The sequence below is a fragment of the Peromyscus leucopus genome, chromosome 12 (genome assembly GCF_004664715.2).
Source record: "Peromyscus leucopus breed LL Stock chromosome 12, UCI_PerLeu_2.1, whole genome shotgun sequence".
Lineage (NCBI taxonomy): Eukaryota > Metazoa > Chordata > Mammalia > Rodentia > Cricetidae > Peromyscus > Peromyscus leucopus.
Window position 1 is genome coordinate 57,742,928 of NC_051073.1, and position 13,299 is coordinate 57,756,226.

Below are 13,299 nucleotides of genomic sequence, written 5' to 3' on the forward strand. Positions count from 1 at the left end.
ACAAAGGATAGTTCCAATGTGTTGCTGTAGTCCTGAATCCTCCCTAACACACACACACACACACACACACACACACACACACACACACACACACACACACACACTTTTAATTATGCATGCCAAGAACAGTATTTTTATTGGTCAGTAACTTTATATTTTTGTTTTTTTTTTTTTTTTTTTTCGAGACAGTTTCTCTGTGTACTTTGCCTTTCTGGATCACTTGGTAGCTGTCGATACAGAGATATGCTCTGTGATTATTAGGTAAGCACTTTATTTTTTTTTTTATTTTTTTTTATTTTTATTTTTAATTTTTATTTATTTATTTTTTGGTCTTTCGAAACAGGGTTTCTCTGTGTAACATGTAACAGCTCTGGTTGTCTTGGAGCTCCCTTTGTAGACTAGGCTCGCCTTGAACTCACAGAAATCAGCCTACCTCTACCTCTCAAGTGCTGGGATTAAAAGCATATGCCACCACTGTCCAGCTAAATTTAAAATTTTTAACCATATAATTTTATTTATTCTTTGAGAATTTACTACCTGTATACAAAGTATTTTTCATTATCTCATCCCCTTCCCCTCTTCCTCATTCTCTCTCAGACTCCCTCACCTTATATTGTCCCCCTTTCAAAATCATGTTCTCTTTTTAATTTTTTGATAATCCATTGGGTCAAGTTAATGCTACTAATATTGGACTTGAAGGCCACAACCTGTGCCCCAAGTCAGGTCCAGCCAGCTGAAAAGTGGAAAGCAGAAAAAGATTTATTCAATGTGGCCATATCGGGAAGAGAAGCAGAGACCCAGGGGACTCAAGTCCATCTTCTGGGTCCTGAAGTGAGACCAAAGTTTAAACAGAGGACCAAGGATGTGCACAGCTGTGCAGCATCACAGTGTGGCCCACCAGCGACCCACCATTATCTGGGGTTCAGCCTCAACCCATAAAGTGGTCTGACGTGTTAGAACTGTATAAAATCTCTTTCAGGAGACAAGCTGGTCCTAGTCATCATCGTTGTACCCCACACCCTCCAGCTACACCTTTCTTTCTCCTAGCATGAGATTCTGGGGAAATTCCCATTTGTTGGGGGTCCATTGTTTCAATAGTCTGATGGTCAGATTAAAAAACACCAGCATCAGCAGGCCATGGTGGTGCATGCCTTTAATCCCCATCACTCAGTAGGCAGAGGCAGGCAGCACACCCTGCCCCCCACACCCCACCTCCACAGTAAGCCCAATCAAGGTGAACTGAAAAAGTATAACAACAAGTTCATTTGAGCAAAGCAACTCCTGGGCGGTTTCTCCAGTCCAACAGATGGAGGCCGGAGAAGCCATATGCCAGAACTAAGGCAGGGAGATTATATAGGTTGTAGGTGAGGTGACGACGTGTCAGCCACAAGCTGGGTTTGTGCTCAAGTATGGCCAAAAGCTGACCGATTTAGACGGGGACTACGGTGGCTGGGGACGTTCAGTGGAGGAAGCTACCATGGCTGCTAAGAATTTATAACTGGGCTTTTTGGTGCCTTCCCTTTGTTTGGAGATTCTCTGAGTGGGTGGGGTTTGGAGAGACAGGAATGGGGCTTTCGGGATCATGAAGGAGTGGGTGAGCTGAAGGTTCCAACCAAACACTGAGTCTGAGGCCAGCCTGGTCTACAGAGAGAGTTCCAGGATAGCCAGGATTGTTACACAAAGAAACCCTGTCTCAGAAAACCAAAACCAACCACCAATATCTTTTTAGAATGCCTTTATTTCTGCCCAGTCCATTACACTACCAATATGTATGCACATAGGTGTGGGAGTACCTACTGGAATTTGGGTGGACCACCAGGGCCAGCACCCCTGAATAAAACTATTTTTCCTTCAGCAGCCATAACGTCAATAACTCCTCAATTAAAAACAAACAATGGTTTACTACTATTCTTCGGGAAGTCAAGAACAACTTTTGCCCCATGCTTTAAACACAAAATGACACAAAAACAATTATATTAATACAAAGTGCACTTTTAGATAAACCATGGTAACTTTACAAAAGACTAGTCAGCTAAAATTCCCCCCGGGGGTTGGGCGGGGAGCTGAGACAGTACACATTTAGTATTTTCTAAACCACAATGACGTGACAACGTCAGATCCTTTCTCGGCCCTTGATGCTCTTACCAAGTGCAAGTCAGGACGCCAGACAATTAACAGTCCCCAAAGCCACCTTACGCCAGGGTCTTCCAAGTTTGTTGTCTCCCATCTTAAAAGAACAAGGAACCGTGGGTAGAAATGTGCAGAGCAAATGGAGATTTATTAAGAAAAGATGAGCTAGGACTCCTGAGGTGGAAGTGTTTCCAAGGCTGCAGCATCATAGTGCTATCCCTCCCAATGGTCCTTTAAGACTCTCATGTGGGAATTAGATGGAAACTGGGGTCATTTTTTTTTTTTATTGAGGTTGGCAATTTTTGAGTTCAACATGGGCAGAGTCAGTAAATGGCCTACACTCCCTGGCTAATCAGAGAAGTGATCCTGCATTACTTATACAGCCAGGGAGTGACCACTCATCACAGTCATCTTCATCCACTCGCTCTGCCAACTGTTACTCATGCTGTAGACTATTCAACGGAGTCACTTCCTATGTGATTAGCTCATGATTGACCATGGGACGTGCCCTTACTTCCTGGGGAGAGCTATTGTCCCTCTCAACAATAGAGACACACTTAACATCTTTGTTTCTCTGTGTCCTAAGTTGGTTGATAGAACCCTAGTGGCTCAAAAGAACCTCATAAGACCAACACACTTAACCTTCTCCATCACATGGCAGATGCCTAGTTCAAAGGAAATTCCAAATAGATAAAATTTGCCATACAAATGGCATAATAGTCCACATGGCTCAGTAAAACACCGGTCGTTTAGGAGAACCTCCAGGCTAAATGGAATGCAGCCAAGGTATGCTAATCTGAGAGAACCTATCAAGGATTAGTATTTCTTGAGAGTTGAGACCAGAGTCCAGAGTTTTATTTCCTGCTTACAAAATGAGGCATAGAGAGAAAGTTTCCTGCAGTGAAAAGATTCTTGTGTTGTGATCCTGGCTCTACGCTCACTGTCTGTCTGACTGGTATTCAATTGAAAACCTTCTTTGGGGGGCAGGGGGCGGGTATCCTTTTTCTCTTTGTGGAATTCTGGGCTACACCACACCTAAAAGGCCATCATCCTCCCAAGATCTCTCTAGTCCCAGAAATAATATCGAATGTTAGTATTTCCCACGAGTTGTTCCCTTTTCCAGCCTATGATCAACTCATGACCCCCTCTGTCCATTCAGTGACTCCATAATCCAGACAGCATCTTCTATATTAATTTCTTCCTGCCATAATAGCCTTTTCCCCTCTCCATGTTCTGACTTAAGTGTTCTTCCTAGGGCCCCTACTGTGCATAAAAATGTAGTGTTTACATTTTTCTTAACAACAATTCAAATAATCACCTACACCTTTTCCCCCCATGGGATGTCAGGTCCAGCATCAAATCCAAATGTAAGTCTTGCTCAAAAGGAAGGGTGTTCCCAGTATCTCCCTGCACAAAGTCTTCATTCCCTGTGTTTTTTAGTTCCAGTCCAAGATATACAGATGAAACCCTGGAGATGAGACCTGAAGAAAGCTGGAGCCATGTTGACCTTGTACGCTGTGAAGAAGCAGATTCCGTCTCAGAAAAGCATGTCATCAACATAGATGAGGACGATGGCGGGCTGCAGGTCTGCCGTGTCTGTGGGGACAAGGCCAATGGCTATCACTTCAATGTCATGACGTGTGAAGGATGCAAGGGATTTTTCAGGTATGATGACCCATCAATGTTCACACATTTGCCAGCACTGACACTGGATCACATCTAGCTTGGGTTTTTCCATTAAGTGGTTGGGTGATGTCTCAAGGCCTCAGCTTGAACTGATGTCTAGGGTCATTTCAATGGGCAAATGGTCCACCCAAAGCCCTCCTAAATACTCCAAGATAGAATGTATACTCCAGAAGAAACCTCATCTTCAAGTCTTCTTTCATCTACTATCCAGGGGAGGATCATTTCCATTAAGATAACACTTTGTTCCTCTATGTATTTTTGAGTTAAAAGGACAGTAAAAAGTAGGAAAAAAAAAAAAAAAAGGAAAAAGCAAGTTTTCAAATCACTTTCATATGGTAGTTGTTAAGGAAAAGACATCATAAAATAAATCAAAACAAAGATAATTTCATCTGAAGCATATTTTTAAAAAGACCAAAATAAATATAGACAGATGATAGATAGATAGATAGATACATAGATAGATAAATAGATAAAAACTAAGAGAGTCTCTTGCAAAAGGGAAAAAAATCATACTTCACAGCATGTTAGGTCTGGACATAAGGGTCACCATCACCAGATGAAGGACAGAAAGACCAGTGATGGTTCAGCAAGGCCACCTTCAGCATGGCGGCTGAGATCCAAGGTGGGCGGGAAGGCAGGAAGCAAGGTGTGAAGAAAGAGCTCCAGTTCGCCTTCAGGAAGGGAAAGGGTTTGCAGGTCTCACCTCAAGGCCATCCCAAGACAGACAGATGATGTGTAACTTTTCCTGAGGAGACACCAACAAACATCTGTTCACTACAGATGGGGCTGTCAACAATACACCAGGAAATTATTCTACCCAAGTCTAGCTTGGCCAACCAATGGGTTTCTATTATTTATAAGTCCATGGGTGATTTGGCAGATGCATCACTGAAAAGCACCATTTGGGCACTGGGGATGATACAGATAAGCTTCATTATCAGTATTTCTCTGCACAACTTGTAGGCAGCTCAACAACAGAGTCTCCTTTGTTGCTGTTTGTTTTTGCTCTTTACTCTTTTGGGCAGCCTGTTACCCAGCTCCCAAATAAATCACACACAGAGAGAGGCTTATCCTTAATTATAAATGTCTGGCCTTAGCTTGGCTTGTTTCTTGCCAGCTTTCCTTTACTTAAATTATCCCATCTATCTTTTGCCTCTGGGCTTTTATCTTTCTCTATTTCTGTGTACCTTCTGTTTTTACTCTGCTGTTTGCTATGTAGTTGGGTGGCTGGCCCCCAGTGTCCTCCTCTTTCTCTCACTCTTTCTTCTTTCCTCCGAGATTTCTCCTTGTATTTATCCTCTCTGCCTGCCAGCCCTGCCTGTCCTTTCTACTGCCTTGCTATTGCCCGTTCAGTTCTTTATTAGACCATCAGGTGTTTTAAACAGACTAAGTATCACAGCTTCACAGAATTCAACAAATGCAACATAAACAAAAGTAACACCCCTTAAAAGAATATTCTACAACAGATGAGCCTGCATGTTTCTCTTTGGCTCACACAAGAGCTCTGATTTTAGTCTGGCTTCACTTGGAAAAGCAGTGTCAGGATACCCAGACAATAAAAAAGGATGCTCATCCAAGGGGGGAAAAATCTGTCCCAGAAGACATCATCACATTATGTATGCCAGAGTTGGCTTCAGGCTGCTCCTGAATCAGTCACTAGCAAAGAATACAAATTAAGTCACTAAGCCGAACATGTACCACAAACCCACACATGAAGACAGGTTCTGGTTCTTCAAGTTAGAGAATCTGTCAGAGTAGCTTCTATGGGACTACCCCAGCAGTGGGAATCCTCCCCATTTGGGGGCCATCCTGGGACATCCAGAGGGAGGTGAGGCATCAGTGGTTGGGAACTTGGCTTCTTAACAAGCAAACTTGGACCCCAAGCTTGTCACTTACCTGAAGGACAGGTGCTGATCAGTCTCCTTCACTGTGCTGGGGGTGGGGGTATGTAACAGATGAATTTCACAGGGTTGGTTTTGAAAGCCAAGTCTTTAAAACTATACAAAATAAGTAGCCCAGCATCTGACACATAGCATGCTTCTGATGAACGCCAGTCCTTTTATCCATTCTTAGAGCATTTGGGGACAGCATCAGGGGCCTCTGATCTAGGTCTGCAGCAGAGGCAAATAGTGGAGAGCGTGACACCCATGGACATAACCCTAGGCTGACAGATGATGGTCTGAGCCGCTTCCGAGCTCAAACCCTGCCAGTTACAGTGAGCTCAATCTCTAGCCCAGGCCTCCCAGCATCCCCCTATTCTGTTCCCATGGTTCTAAGCCAGTTTCTCTCATTTCCCACACTTTTGGACAGAACAGAGGCCAGAGCCAAGGGAATCTTGGGTCATCCAGATGTGGAAATGCAGGGAAACATTCATGTAGGGCAACAACGGCAGTCCTCGGTGGGAAATTCAGGATAGATTAGCTGTAAAGAGAGTGGTCAGCCAGAGCCTTCTGACGTCACTTACTGCCCACCTACAGCTGCCTTCCTGCAAAGGCTGGTGGCCTTTTAGCCAGTCCCCCCACCCCACCCCAACCCCACCCTGGGATCTGGTCTACAGAACTTCCAACTTCCCCATCCCAGGCCAACCGGAACCCACTAGAAGGGGAGCTGGAGAAGGGTGAAGGACTGTATATGTCCAGAAGCTGCTGGGTGCAGAGGGGGTGGGGAGAGGGCAGAGAGGGCAGGTTTCCCCTGGCTCCCTCTTCCAAGGAGAAATGCAGTTAGAAGCCCATCTCCATGGATACCATTAATAACAAGGAATGAGGAAGGACGGGAGGTGATTGGGGAAAAGGCTGAGTCTGCAGTTAACTTGTCCTGGAAAGAGGCTCCGGGGCTATAGGGTGCCCAGGAAAAGCACATCTCATTTCCTGTAGAATCATCTCAGAGGTCTCCTCCTCTTCTGAGTCCTGGACTTCAGGGCGGAGTGCCAACCTACACCTGTCCTGTAAAATCCCTAGTGTGTCCTGTCTGCCGCTGCCAGGGGCTAGACAGACAAGGTGGTATGGCCTATAGCGCCTGGCCCAGGAGCGGAGTGCCCCTCTTAGACCACCTAATGTTCTTTCTCATCCCACAGAAGGGCCATGAAACGCAATGTCCGGCTGAGGTGCCCCTTCCGCAAGGGAACCTGTGAGATCAACCGGAAGACACGGCGGCAGTGCCAGGCCTGCCGTTTGCGCAAGTGCCTAGAGAGCGGCATGAAGAAGGAGAGTGAGTGGCCGCGGGGGCAGGGGGCTCAGGCTCGGTGGACTGGGGCCCGTGCCAGAGAGCTGAGGCGCTGGTGCGCATCTGCACGCCACAGCCGCTGAGCTCAGGTGTATTTGTGGCCCTGTGGGACTTCGGAGATACAGGGCACCAGTTCTCTGCTGCAGGAAGTGTGGTGGGAGATGCCGGCCAGGGCTGTGTCCTCGCTTTCTTCTGAGCTGTCCCTGCATGGTTCCTTTGTCCCCATTCATAACTGCAGTCCTAGTGGCGTCTGGAGGCTGGAGAAGGGTGACCCTGCAGGGGCACATGTGCTGAACCTGCTCTGTTAACTCACAGTGATCATGTCTGATGCCGCTGTGGAGCAGAGGCGGGCCTTGATCAAGAGGAAGAAGAGGGAAAAGATCGAGGCTCCGCTGTCTGGAGGGCAGGGGCTGACCGAAGAACAGCAGGCGCTGATCCAGGAGCTGATGGATGCCCAGATGAAAACCTTTGACACCACTTTCTCCCACTTCAAGGATTTCCGGGTAGGGGCTTAGAGCTGCGCACACGTCCATGGCTATACCAGCTCCTCAAAGCCTGGGTCACGTTCCCAGGCTCTCTCATGCTGTGGTCTGCATCAGGATTCCCTGAGAACTTGCCAGAAATGGAGAAATCTCAAAATCCTTCTCCTGACTTCTTCATAACTGTATTACTACTTTATACCTGTTAATTTTGCTACTGCTATGAATCGCAATGTAAATATCTGATATGCTACCTCTAGGTTGAAAACCACTGATCTACAGCTTCCAAACCCTTATCTCTGTCTCCTGAGCACAACAGGGGGATGCTTAGGATACACTAGGCAAGAAGGCATCCCTCACCTTTCACACTCCATGTAGGAATGTGATTATTATTTCACAGAACACCACCTATCAGATAGCCTGAGAGAAGAAACACGGGCCATGTATATATGGATGCACGTGTGTGTGCATGCCTATGGTCATGTTTCTTAAGACTGTAGCTGGTCATCAGGAGCCTATGTGGGGACTTGTCTATGACAACACACTGCCCCTCCTCTCTTTGCCTCCTGCCCTTTATCCCAGCTGCCTGCGGTGTTTAACGGTGGCTGTGAGCTCCCAGAGTATCTGCAGACCTCACTGTTGGAAGACCCTGCTGTGTGGAGTCAAGTCATGCAAGATTCAGTTCCAATGAAGATTTCTCTGAAGCTTCGGGGAGAAGATGGCAGCATCTGGAACTACCAACCCCCATCCAAGAGTGACGGGAAAGAGATCATTCCTCTGCTGCCGCACCTGGCCGATGTGTCAACCTACATGTTCAAGGGCGTCATCAACTTCGCTAAAGTCATCTCCTACTTCAGGTAGGTCTTGAGGGCTGAATGAGTGGATGTAGAAAGGAAAAGGAAATGGCCAAAAGTTTCAAAAAAAGTCTGCAGGAAATCCCCACAAACTTGCGAGAAACTGGTGTCCAAAGACCCTTTGTTGTCTCTGCCCCTGGGGGACCATTGCTACCAGAGAATAAAGCCTATATATGGTTCATTAGTTTTGTTGCTGTGGGCTGGTCAGCTTTCCCATTTTGGAATGAATGGGAACTGATCATATCAACTTTGTAGGGTGTCTTAGTCAGGGTTTCTATTGCTGTAAAGAGACACCGTGACCATGGCCACTCTTATAAAGGAAAACATTTAATTGGGGCTGGCTTACAGTTCAGAGGTTTAGTCCATTATCATCATGCACATGGGACATGCAGGCAGACGTGGTGCTGGAAAAGTAGCTGTGAGTTCGACATCTTGCCCTAGGCAACTGGAAGTGAACTGAGACACTGGGTTGTATCTTGAGCATAGGAGACCTCAAAGCTGGACCCCCACAGTGAAATACTTCTTCCAACAAGGCCACACCTACTCCAACAAAGCCACACCTCCCAATAGTGCCACTCTCTATGAGCTTATAGGGGCTAATTACATTCAAACTACCACATAGGGCTGATGAAATGAAAAAAAAATCTGAAGAATGTTGGCAAATGCTAGTCCTCAGACCTTCCTATTTCCCCCATAAGGACAGAAACCATGATTGGACATTTTCAGACTAAGTTGAGTTGGAAGGAAAAAGAAGGAAGTACATAGAGGAAGAGAGATGTGGGGTTTCCAGCTGTCTGCCATCAAGCAGGCCATGCGGAGGGTGGCTGGTGCTGTAATCCAACAACTCTCCCTAGAGCTGGGCATGGAGGTGATGACCATGACAAAAGGTGTCAGCAAGACGACCTGGAACCTGATGTCGTGGTGGAGGCCACCACTCCATAAGATGTAGTGTGTGATGCCAGGTGTATTTGCACCTGGGTCCTCCACCTTGCCTTGCCCAATATGGTCAAGTAGGGCTGAATGACACATGCAAAGAGCACATTGTCAGACAGAGAACAGATAATAGGAGTAGAATACAGTTAGGAACAAGGATGTAATAAATTCAACATCAGGTAGCAGCTATTTCCAGTGCAAGGTGTGACATGTGTAGAAGGGTTCTGCTTTCTAGAAACACTTCTGGGAAGGGAAGACACTACTTGACCTGAAAACTCATCAGGATTTACTTAAAGGGGCAATCATTCCAGGTAGGCAAACAGGCAAACGTTTATGAGGCTAACAAGGAAGAGCCAAGGCATTAAGTGTTGGTCAGAGGTTGTGAAGGGTGACGGAAGACAGGCCAGGCTGTAAGGGACCTGGACATAAAGCTAAGGAAGCATGGAGAGTTCCTGGAGGTGGAGAGAAGACCTCAGTGGGCAAAGTAACCAATGGCCTGGATTATGAGGGGGAGAGATTGGAGGCAACCTGGAAGGAACTGCATCCTCAGGAGGCTACTCCATCTCCTTCCTTTCTCCAACTTTTGGATGATGAGATGGGGACTGGAGCCAGCCTGTGGACAGCCTACCTAGGAGTTGTCATCACCTCCTGTCCTTGCTGCCAGGGACCTGCCTATTGAGGACCAGATTTCCCTGCTGAAGGGAGCCACTTTTGAGATGTGCCTACTGAGGTTCAACACGATGTTCGACACAGAAACTGGAACCTGGGAGTGCGGTCGGCTGGCCTACTGCTTCGAAGACCCTGATGGTGCCCAAGAGACGCCTGGCAGAGGGGGGGAGGGAGACAGCAGCTGAGGGTGATTGGGTGACTTTGGAGCGAAAGAGCTTGGTGAGGGAAGCCCGAGTTCTGGAGTCAGGTTCCTGAGGTGCTGGCTGTCTCCCCTATACTCACCCACAGGTGGCTTCCAGAAACTTCTGTTGGATCCATTGATAAAATTCCACTACATGCTGAAGAAACTGCAGCTGCATAAGGAGGAGTATGTGCTGATGCAGGCCATCTCCCTCTTCTCCCCAGGTGACGGCTTCCCCCAGCAATCTGCAGGAGGTGGCAGCCCCCCCTCCCCCGTCTGTCCTCCCCAGGGAAGGTCCCAGCATCACAGGCAGCCTGTAGAGGCTGCTGTTTTCCTGTCTGAAGTAGTTGGCCAGCAATTCCTTTTACCCTGGGCTGGACTTAGCTTTCCTTTGCTTCTCTCTGCCCTGCCTGGCACCACAATGCCTTTCCTTCCCCCTCTCAGACCGTCCTGGCGTGGTACAGCGCAGTGTGGTGGATCAGCTGCAGGAGCGATTTGCCCTCACCCTGAAGGCCTACATTGAGTACAGTCGGCCATCTCCTGCCCACAGGTGAGGATGAGCAGGGAGGGGCAGATCTGAGGGGGAGCCTTCTTGCCCCCTCACTTTGGGCCTGGTTTCCAAGGCCCTGCCGTGCCTGGGGTAGCTTCTGATGACCAAGGCTCTGGGACTGTTTTGTCCACCTCTACTAAGACTTCCAGCCCAAGTCTAGCTGAGGGATACTTGTCGGCCCGGGCTGTCTACATTTCTGTCATCAAGGTGTAGGGAAGTGTCTGACTCTACTGTCGCTCCCATGGGGTCTTCTAGCAAGGACCAGTAGCATTCACAGTAATGATAACTATAGTGATACCGCCCATAATGGCAGTGCATCTATACTAGCTACTATTGACTGGGAAGTGTCAGCCTCGGGGCCAAGAATTTTATGTATAGTATAACCTGTAATGTTCCAAACATTCCCTTGAGGTGGATACCAACACCATGCTACAAGGCAGCCAAGGCAATGCCCAGGATTCCACAGGGTGGAGGGCTAGAGCCTGGCAGCTAGAAGATTGTCAAAGCTCAAGCTTGTCAAGAAAACCTGCTTGGGGATTGGCATAGATAAGAGCTCCCAAAGCCAGTCCTTGGATTCCTGTGTCCTAGTGGCCAGCCCCATGTCCACAGGCATGAAGACAGCAACAAACCTGGTAACGATCCTAAGGCTTTGAAGATTAAGGCCAGCTTTGGGTATTACAGTGCAGACTCGAAGGTCCGCTCACCACTTGGCCCGTACTTGCTTTCTTTTCTGTTCAGTATCCCGGGATGCTGGGGGGTGGTTACATCTTTATTTATTGGGTTACTTTCTGTAAGGAGGCTGTAGGTGCTAGCTTCCTCACCTATTATGGGGAAACCAAGGTAAGTGTGTTGTTCAGATGTCGGACGTAGTGAGAGATCCGGGAAAGGACTCCAGCCTGCAGGTCTTAGCTGCAATGCAGCCCAGTCAAGACATTAACCTAGATGACGACTCCCCTCACCTCCATATTAACCCATGAATCTGGCACCCGCAAGGTCTGAACTTTCCACAGGGGTCTCTGAGTACAAGGACTCAAGCTGGTGGGGGTGGGGCGGGAAGGGGTAGATTACAGCTTCTGCCTTCTCACACAGAGGCTGAAGGGATTCCAGATATCCTCAGCTTGGCTGATCTCGGATTCTCCCAGATTGAATTTGCGTGCTCTCAGGACAGGGTCAGTCTGGTGGGATGGAAAGGGGTGGGCTGAAGCTTCTTCTCTGGCTGCCTACAGGTTCCTGTTCCTGAAGATTATGGCGGTCCTCACGGAGCTGCGCAGTATCAATGCCCAGCAGACCCAGCAGCTGCTTCGTATCCAAGACTCCCATCCCTTCGCCACTCCCCTCATGCAGGAGTTACTTAGCAGCACAGATGGCTGAGCGGCTGCCCCTGGGTGGAGATCTCACGGGACAGCCAGATCCAGACATTCGGAATTGTCACTTCTAGGGCTAGGCGGATGGACACACTGATAGCCAGCAATGTCCTATGACTACAGCTGACCAGCATGCATTCCTCAGGCAAAGGACATGGAGCCCCAAGGTCAGCCTGTGGCAAGTGCTGGCCTATAGGTTAGCCCCATCCTTGTGGTTGGGGATAAACCACCAAATCCCACTAAATTCTAAAGTGTTGGGTGGGAAAGGAGGGACCAGGTCAAGCTATGTAAGGGGGTACACGCCCCACACATTCCCAACCCCAAGCTTTCTCTTGAGCTGTTTGTGTGTTCCAGACTTGAGCTCACCATCAGGTTCATTAATGTCACTGCTGAATGCCAGAAGCTTGCCATGACCTTGTTCTGGACACATCACTCAGGTCCCCACACCTGACCAAACACAGTTAATCACCAACAACGTGACCTGCTCTGGATGATACAATACAGCCTGGACTCAGATGTGGATCCTAATCTCAGCAAGAAGACAAAGCTAAAATGGCTGTTAATAGCTTATAAAAAAACACTTCTCCTAACAGCTAATGTGTATCTAAAGAAAGGGCATGTGACATCGTCAAGGAGCTTTACGTGGGTTCTGAGCTGCACCACGGTCCTGTGGGTAACTGGAAGACAGCTGAAGGTTCCAGATGCCAGGTGCTTGTTGAGGGAGGGTGGGAACTTGGCTGTGGGGACCTGTATGTGACTTGGTGTGGGTACATCTGCTCCCAATCTGACCGGGGTCTGGCTTGCTCCCCAAACTGGAACACCAGGGTGATCTATGACAAGCTACAGTATAGACAATAAACGTGTGATTGCAGAATTACCTGTGTACACTGAACTCCTGAGTACACCTGGATCCTCAAAGCTCAAGTGTAAGGAAGGATTTGCCTCATTTATAATAGTTTGTAGAACTGTTTGGGCCTTTTCAAAAGGTAGGCCTTACTTTCCCATGAGGTGTTCCACGCTTAAGAACTAAGCAAGTATGCTCCTGGGTTTAACATCAGATCAAGACAAGAGGATTTCAATAATGAAATTTTGAAACATTTTTGAAAAGATTTATTTTGTTTATTTGTGTGTGTGTATGTGTGTGTGTGTGTGTGTGTGTGTGTGTGTGTGTGTGTGTATGTGCGCGCACATGCACGCGCCTGAGGAGGTCAGAAGAGGGCATTGCATCCCC

The 13,299-nt window shown here is 47.7% G+C and overlaps 1 protein-coding gene across 2 annotated transcripts in view; it reads left to right on the top strand.

Annotated features, from left to right (window-relative positions):
* Positions 1–12,945, top strand: part of Nr1i2 (nuclear receptor subfamily 1 group I member 2) — a 36,908-nt gene extending 23,963 nt beyond the window's left edge. Inside the window, exons 2-9 of one of the 2 annotated variants that reach the window (XM_028881586.2) lie at positions 3,571–3,795; positions 6,890–7,023; positions 7,354–7,541; positions 8,100–8,374; positions 9,969–10,111; positions 10,262–10,378; positions 10,599–10,704; positions 11,931–12,945. In XM_028881586.2, the coding sequence (XP_028737419.1) occupies positions 3,605–3,795; positions 6,890–7,023; positions 7,354–7,541; positions 8,100–8,374; positions 9,969–10,111; positions 10,262–10,378; positions 10,599–10,704; positions 11,931–12,075 (1,299 nt within the window). In that variant the 5' untranslated portion in view covers positions 3,571–3,604 and the 3' untranslated portion in view covers positions 12,076–12,945. The remainder of the gene's footprint in view (positions 1–3,570; positions 3,796–6,889; positions 7,024–7,353; positions 7,542–8,099; positions 8,375–9,968; positions 10,112–10,261; positions 10,379–10,598; positions 10,705–11,930) is intronic. The other variant, XM_037209761.1, reaches the window with a different exon arrangement.
* Positions 12,946–13,299: the final 354 nt, after the last annotated feature.